This window comes from Oncorhynchus nerka, linkage group LG26 (assembly GCF_034236695.1).
Source record: "Oncorhynchus nerka isolate Pitt River linkage group LG26, Oner_Uvic_2.0, whole genome shotgun sequence".
Classification (NCBI taxonomy): domain Eukaryota; kingdom Metazoa; phylum Chordata; class Actinopteri; order Salmoniformes; family Salmonidae; genus Oncorhynchus; species Oncorhynchus nerka.
Window position 1 is genome coordinate 37,013,132 of NC_088421.1, and position 8,860 is coordinate 37,021,991.

Below are 8,860 nucleotides of genomic sequence, written 5' to 3' on the forward strand. Positions count from 1 at the left end.
GCCCCTGTGCTATCCAGCTCCTGTGCTATCCAGCTCCTGTGCTATCCAGCCCCTGTGCTATCCAGCCCCTGTGCTATCCAGCCCCTGTGCTATCCAGCCCCTGTGCTATCCAGCTCCTGTGCTATCCAGCTCCTGTTCTATCCAGCTCCTGTGCTATCCAGCCCGTCTTTCAAAGATCATTCGTAAAAATCCAAATAACTTCACAGATCTTCATTGTAGAGTTTAAACACCGTTTCCCATGCTTGTTCAATGAACCATAAACAATAAATGAACATGCACCTGTGGAACGGTTGTTAAGACACTAACAGCTTACAGACGGTAGGCAATTAAGGTCACAGTTATGAAAACTTAGGACGCTAGATGAGGCCTTTCTACTGACTCTGAAAACACCAAACAAAGATGCCCAGGGTCCCTGCTCATCTGCGTGAACGTGCCTTAGGCATGCTGCAAGGAGGCATGAGGACTGCAGGTGTGGCCAGCGCAATAAATTGCAATGTCCGTAATGTGAGACGCCTAAGACAGCGCTACAGGGAGACCGGATGGACAGCTGATCGTCCTCACAGTGGCAGACCACGTGTAACACCTGCACAGGATCGGTACATCCAAACATCACACCTGCGGGAAAGGTACAACAACTGCCCGAGTTACACCAGGATGCACAATCCCTCCATCAGTGCTCTGACTGGCCACAATAGGCTGAGAGAGGCTGGACTGAGGGCTTGTAGGCCTGTTGTAAGGCAGGTCCTCACCAGACATCACCGGCAACAATGTCGCTTATGGGCACAAACCCACCGTGGCTGGACCAAATAGGACTGGCAAAAAGTGCTCTTCACTAACGAGTTACCGTTTTGTATCACCAGGGGTGATGGTCGGGTTCGCGTTTAACATTAAAGGAATGAGTGTTACACCGAGGCCTGTACTCTGGAGTGGGATCTATTTGGAGGTGGAGGGTCTGTCATGGTCTGGGGCAGTGTGTCACAGCATCATCGGACTGGGCTTGTTGTGATTGCAGGCAATCTCAACGCTGTGCGTTACAGGGAAGACATCCTCCTCCCTCATGTGGTACCCTTCCTGCAGGCTCATCCTGAGATGACCCTCCAGCATGATAATACCACCAGCCATACTGCTCATTCTGTGTGTGATTTCCTGCAAGACAGGAATGTCAGTGTTCTGCCATGGCGAGCGAAGAGCCCGTATCTCAATCCCACTGAGCACGTCTGGGACCTGTTGGATCGGAGGGTGAGGGCTAGGACCATTCCCCCCAGAAATGTCCGGGTACTTGCAGGTGCCTTGGTGGAAGAGTGGGGTAACATCTCACACCAAGAACTGGCAAATCTGGTGCAGTCCATGAGGAGGAGATGCACTGCAGTACTTCATGCAGCTGGTGGCCACCCCAGATACTGACTGTTACTTTTGATTTGACCCCCCCTTTGTTCAGGGACACATTATTCCATTTCTGTTAGTCACATGTCTGTGGAACTTGTTCAGTTTATGTCGCAGTTGTTGAATCTTATGTTCATACCAATATTTACACGTTAAGTTTGCTGAAAATAATCACAGTTGACAGTGAGAGGATGTTTCTTTTTCTGCTGAGGTTATATTTAGATGTACTGTACATGATAATAATAGTTCCTGTCTGGCCTCAGTATGTACTGTAGGACTGACTCACCTTGCAGGAGGAAGCCAGCAGGGAGCCGTCCTGTTTCCAGCTAAGACTCTGCAGCTGATCACCGTGCGGCTCCAGAGCTGCAGACAGAAACACAGGTCAGAGATCAAGAGACTGGTCAGCTCAGCCCGCAGGTTATCACAGGGAAGGTCAAGGAAAGGTCACAGAGAGGTCAACAGCACAGGTTAACACAAGACCAGGAACAACAAAGTACATAAAGAACAGATTCAGGATGAATAGACAAAGAAAAGAAAGCACAGGTAGAAACACAGGACAGGTGCCGCCCAGACACAGGACAGGTGCCGCCCAGACACGGGACAGGTTGGCCAAGACACAGGACAGGTGCAGCCCAGACACGGGACAGGTGCGGCCAAGACACGGGACAGGTGCAGCCCAGACACGGGACAGGTGCAGCCCAGACACGGGACAGGTGCGGCCAAGACACAGGACAGATGGGGCCAAGACACAGGACAGGTGGGGCCAAGACACAGGACAGGTGGGCCAAGACACAGGACAGGTGGGCCAAGACACAGGACAGGTGAGGCCAAGACACGGGACAGGTGCAGCCCAGACACGGGACAGGTGCAGCTCAGACACGGGACAGGTGCAGCCCAGACACGGGACAGGTGCAGCCCAGACACGGGACAGGTGCAGCCCAGACACGGGACAGGTGCAGCCCAGACACGGGACAGGTGAAGCCCAGACACGGGACAGGTGAAGCCAAGACACGGGACTGGTGAGGGCCAGGACACAAGACACAGAGGGAAACACAGGATGAAACAACCTTTGTAGAATTGTAGAAACCCCAAAGCAGACCCAGTTGACCCAGTTAAGACCACCTGGATCAATGGTACACAGAACATAATGAGGTTATGGTGCTACGGCTGGTTGGATACAGCATAGCATGTATGGGTTATGATGACACGACAGTAGATGGCATAGATGACAACGGCATTTGTCAAATGGTGAAGAAAGTCGTCACACGGGACACAGTTGAGGTTCACCCTCTAGGCCTCCCGAGTGGCGCAGTGGTCTAAGGCACTGCATCGCAGTACTAGCTGTGCCACTAGAGTTCTTGGTCCAGGCTCTGTCGCCCGGCCGCAATCAGGCAGAATAGTCTGGGTTAGGGGAGGGTTTGGCCAGCAGGGATGTTCTTGTCCCATCACGCACTCCTGTGGCGGGCCGGGCGCAATGCACGCTGACACGGTCGCCTGGTGTACAGTGTTTCCTCCGACACATTGGTGCGGCTGGCTTCCAGGTTAAGTGGGCATTGTGTCAAGAAGCAGTGCGGCTTGGTTGGGTTTGTGTTTGAGGACGCACGACTCTCGACCTTCAACTGTGAAAGGATCAAACTGACTGACAGATTGTGTGTATGGTCTGTTTGCTGCTATATTTGTGTGAAGAAGTGTGTTTGTACTGTATTGATCCATTTGTGAGTGATTGATTATGAGTGTGTGTTCATCATTCATGTTTGTGTGCGTTCCTTCAATCATTTGTGAGTGTGTTCATGCATTCACCATTCTTTCATGCCTGCATAGCTCCTCTCCAGTGTATCCTACCTGCTAGTGGTGATTGTTGGCGGCTGGTGTCCCAGAGCTGGGCTGTCTTGGTGGAGCCCACAGCCAGCAGGCCAGAGGAGGTGGGGTGGAAGGCGACCAGCTCCAGACGACCCTCTCCGGGACACAGGGTCACCTCCGCCCCCCCGGGCTGCTCCTGTTCTGGTTCACACACACGCCACAGCTTCACCTGCATGGACACACACCAGGCCAAGAAAGCATGTTTTTAGTGACCTTGTTGTGCTGAGTAAAAGAGAGACACACATGCACACACACACACACAAACACACATGCGCACACACAAACACACATGCGCACACACAAACACACACACACACACACACACACACACACACACACACACACACACACACACACGAGTGTCAGGTGAACGGGCTCTCAATCAGACATGAAGACAGTGACATACACAATAATTACAAAAGTATGTGAACCCCTTCAAATTCGTGGATTCGGCTATTTCAGCCACACCCACTGCTGACAGGTGTATAAAATCAAGCATACAGCCATGCAATCTGAATAGACAAACATTGGCAGTAGAATGGCCTTACTCAAGAGCTCAGTGACTTTCAACGTGGCATCGTCATAGGATGCCACCTTCCCAATAAGTCAGTTCGTCAAATGTATGCCTTTCTAGATCAGCCCCAGTCAACTGTAAGTGCTGTTATTGTGAAGTGGAAATGTCAATGAATAACAACGGCTCAGCCGCAAAGTGGTTGGTCACACAAGCTCACAGAACGGGACTGTGGCGTGCTAAAGTGCGTAAAATCGTCAGTTCACAGTTGCAACACTCACTACCCGAGTTTCAAACTGCCTCGAAACAACGTCAGCACAAGAACTGTTCGTCGGGAGCTTCATGAACTGGGTTTCCATGGCCCAGCAGCCGCACACAAGCCTAAGATCACCATGCCAAGTGTCAGCTGGAGTGGTGTAAAGCCCGCCACCATTGGACTCTGGAGCAGTGGAAACATGTTCTCTTGAATTATGCTTCACCGTCTGGCAGTCCGACCGACAAATCTGGGTTTGAGAAACGCTCCCTACCCGAATGTATAGTGCCAACTGTAAAGTCTGGTGGAGGAGGAATAATGGTCTGGGGCTGTTTTTCATGGTTCGGGCTCGGCCCCTTAGTTCAAGTGAAGGGAACTCTTAGCTACAGCATTGAGGAAGGCCCTTTCCTGTTTCAGCATGACAATGCCCCGGTGCACAAAGCGAGATACATACAGAAATGGTTTGTTGAGATCGGTGTGGAATGACTTCACTGGCCTACACAGAGCCCTGACCTCAACCCCATTGAAAACCTTAGGGATGAATGGGAATGCCGACTGCGAGTCTGGTCTAGTCGCCCAACATCAGTGCCCGACCTCACTAATGCTCTTGTGGCTGAATGGAAGCAAGTGTAAATGTAAATGTAACATATCCATATCCATATGTCTATCTAATGTTAGAGGGAAGGTTTTGAGGTTTGTATCTTGCTCCATGTCAGTACGTCATTGAAGGCAATGACTTAAACTGATCCCTTGACCCCAGCTCCACTCACTGAACGTTCGCGCCGCAGCCCCACTCACTGAACGTTCGCGCCGCAGCCCCACTCACTGAACGTTCGCGCCGCAGCCCCACTCACTGAACGTTCGCGCCGCAGCCCCACTCACTGAACGTTCGCGCCGCAGCCCCACTCACTGAACGTTCGCGCCGCAGCCCCACTCACTGAACGTTCGCGCCGCAGCCCCACTCACTGAGCGTTCGCGCCGCAGCCCCACTCACTGAACGTTCGCGCCGCAGCCCCACTCACTGAACGCTCGCGCCGCAGCCCCACTCACTGAACGTTCGCGCCGCAGCCCCACTCACTGAACGTTCGCCGCAGCCCACTCACTGAACGCGCGCACGCAGCCACACTCACTGAACGTTCGCGCCGCAGCCACACTCACTGAACGTTCGCGCCGCAGCCACACTCACTGAACGTTCGCGCCGCAGCCACACTCACTGAACGTTCGCGCCGCAGCCACACTCACTGAACGTTCGCGCCGCAGCCACACTCACTGAACGTTCGCGCCGCAGCCACACTCACTGAACGCGTTCGCGCGCAGCCACACTCACTGAACGTTCGCGCCGCAGCCACACTCACTGAACGTTCGCGCCGCAGCCACACTCACTGAACGTTCGCGCCGCAGCCACACTCACTGAACGTTCGCACCCCAGCTACACTCACTGAACGTTCGCACCCCAGCTACACTCACTGAACGTTCGCACCCCAGCTACACTCACTGAACGTTCGCACCCCAGCTACACTCACTGAACGTTCGCACCCCAGCTACACTCACTGAACGTTCAAACCCCAGCTACACTCACTGAACGTTCACACCCCAGCTACACTCACTGAACGTTCACACCCCAGCTACACTCACTGAACGTTCAAACCCCAGCTACACTCACTGAACGTTCACACCCCAGCTACACTCACTGAACGTTCAAACCCCAGCTACACTCACTGAACGTTCAGACCCCAGCTACACTCACTGAACGTTCACACCCCAGCTACACTCACTGAACGTTCACACCCCAGCTACTCACTGAACGTTCAAACCCCAGCTACACTCACTGAACGTTCAAACCCCAGCTACACTCACTGAACGTTCAAACCCCAGCTACACTCACTGAACGTTCAAACCCCAGCTACACTCACTGAACGTTCAAACCCCAGCTACACTCACTGAACGTTCAAACCCCAGCTACACTCACTGAACGTTCACACCCCAGCTACAACTCTGCCAATTGAAAGGCAGAGTTGATAGACATGCCATTAGCCCCAACCCTGTTGTTAATGAACAGTGAGTTAATTTCCAACAGCTGGCCTTGCCCTAAAACCCACCGCAGCCGACTCAGTTTGCCCATACCCAACCACCTACTGTTAAACATTGGAGCTTTCACTACTAGGACTACAGACACCTGGACCATGTTCTCCCTAGTAGGACTACAAACACCTGGACCATGTTCTCCCAAGTAGGACTACAGACACCTGGACCATGTTCTACCTAGTAGGACTACAGACACCTGGACCATGTTCTCACTACTGGGACTCCTGACACCGGGACCATGTTCTACCTAGTAGGACTCCTGACACCGGGACCATGTTCTCCCTACTAGGACTCCTGACACCGGGACCATATTCTCACTACTGGGACTCCTGACACCTGGACCATGTTCTCCCTACTAGGACTCCTGACACCTGGACCATGTTCTCCCTACTAGGACTCCTGACACCGGGACCATGTTCTCACTACTAGGACTCCTGACACCGGGACCATGTTCTCCCTACTAGGACTCCTGACACAGGGACCATGTTCTCACTACTGGGACTCCTGACACCTGGACCATGTTCTTACTACTAGGACTCCTGACACCTGGACCATGTTCTTACTACTAGGACTCCTGACACCTGGACCATGTTCTTACTACTAGGACTCCTGACACCTGGACCATGTTCTTACTACTAGGACTCCTGACACCGGGACCATGTTCTCCCTACTAGGACTCCTGACACCTGGACCATGTTCTTACTACTAGGACTCCTGACACCGGGACCATGTTCTCCCTACTAGGACTCCTGACACCTGGACCATGTGCTTACTACTAGGACTCCTGACACCTGGACCATGTTCTTACTACTAGGACTCCTGACACCTGGACCATGTTCTTACTACTAGGACTCCTGACACCTAGACCATGTTCTTACTACTAGGACTCCTGACACCTGGACCATGTTCTTACTACTAGGACTCCTGACACCGGGACCATGTTCTCCCTACTGGGACTCCTGACACCGGGACCATGTTCTCCCTACTGGGACTCCTGACACCTGGACCATGTTCTCCCTACTGGGACTCCAGACACCTGGACCATGTTCTCACTACTAGGACTCCTGACACCTGGACCATGTTCTCCCTACTAGGACTCCTGACACCGGGACTGGAGAACCAAGTGGTATACAGCTGCAGATACAGGATTTAATCCAGCAATAAGGTGGTCAATTGGAGCCTTTTAAATGCCACCTGGGGCCTGTTTTATTATTTTATTTAACCTTTATTTAACTAGGCAAGTCAGGTAAGAACAAATTCTTATTTACAATGATGGCCTCCCCCGGCCAAACCCAGACGACGCTGGGCCAATTATGCGCAGCCCTATGGGACTCCCAATCATGGCAGGATGTGATGCAGCCTGGATTCGAACCAGGTACTGCAGTGACGCCTCTTGCACTGAGTGTCTTAGACCACTGCCACTCAGGAGCCCAAAGCATGGCAAAAGCGATGACAAAGTCTTAAAACAGGTGTGTGTGTGTGTGTGTGTGTGTGTGTGTGTGTGTGTGTGGACGTCTGTGTGTGTTACTCAGCACAACAAGGTGACTAAAACAATATGTCTTCTTGGCAGCAGATGAAAGCTGGGAATATAAAGTATCCTAGCTGAGCTCAGGGCTCCTCTACATATGCTGGGTACTTTACTGTGCACTGAGGCTTTGGCTGTACATGTGTTTACTCATCCCTCTGAGGCAGACCCTGCTGCTGAGTCTACATACACACTCACACATGGACTCTGAGTGACTTCAAAAGGTTTCTTTCCACATAATAACAGTCAATGCAATTCATTTTTTCATCCAGATGTGTCAGAGCCCTCGTTCCCGGCCTAAAGATACAAACAACTGTTCATGAGTATGTGCATGTACCATGAAAAAAATAGAACAACCAGTCTGCAAGAGAGTGTATGACCATAACGAAATCCTCTTTCCTTCCTTCCTCTCTTAAAGCTATGACTCATCTTATAGTTAGGTGAAAGGTCAAGAGGAAGGAAGGAAAGAATGAAGGACATTTAAAAAAAAATAAAGACAGGGCCTTAGAGGAATGAGGACAGGGCCTTAGAGGAATGAGGACAGGGCCTTAGAGGAATTTAGAGGAATGAGGACAGGGCCTTAGAGGAATGAGGACAGGGCCTTAGAGGAATGAGGACAGGGCCTTAGAGGAATGAGGACAGGGCCTTAGAGGAATGAGGACAGGGCCTTAGAGGAATGAGGACCGAGAGACAGGAGGGCCTCACCGTTTCATCTGCAGAACAGGTAGCCAGGAGATTATCATCAAATGGAGAGAAGTCCAAATCAGTTATCAGATCTGAGAGAGAAACAGAGAGAGGACAAATCAGTTATCAGATCTGAGAGAGAGACAGAGAGAGGACAAATCAGTTATCAGATCTGAGAGAGACAGAGACAGAGACAGACAGAGAAGTCCAAATCAGTTATCTGAGAGAGAGAGAGAGAGAGAGAGAGAGAGAGAGAGAGAGAGAGAACAACTCAGTTATCAGATCTGAGAGAGAGAGAGAGAGGACAAATCAGTTATCAGATCTGAGAGAGAGAGACAGAGACAGAGACAGAGAAGTCCAAATCAGTTATCTGAGAGAGAGAGAGAGAGAGAGAGAGAGAGAGAGAGAGAGACAGAGAAGTCCAAATCAGTTATCTGAGAGATAGAGACAGAGAGAAGTCCAAATCAGTTATCAAATCTGAGAGAGAGAACAACTCAGTTATCAGATCTGAGAGAGAGAGAGAGAGAGAGAGAGAGAGAGAGAGAGACAGAGAAGTCCA

At 51.4% G+C, this 8,860-nt stretch overlaps 1 protein-coding gene across 1 annotated transcript in view; it reads right to left on the reverse strand.

Moving 5' to 3' along the window:
* The window catches only part of coro7 (coronin 7), a 292,664-nt gene that overhangs the window by 264,657 nt on the left and 19,147 nt on the right, over positions 1-8,860 (reverse strand). Inside the window, exons 4-6 of the mRNA XM_065010595.1 lie at positions 8,323-8,393; positions 3,226-3,412; positions 1,670-1,746 (exon numbers count right to left, since the gene is read on the reverse strand). Coding sequence (XP_064866667.1) covers positions 1,670-1,746; positions 3,226-3,412; positions 8,323-8,393 — 335 coding nt within the window. The remainder of the gene's footprint in view (positions 1-1,669; positions 1,747-3,225; positions 3,413-8,322; positions 8,394-8,860) is intronic.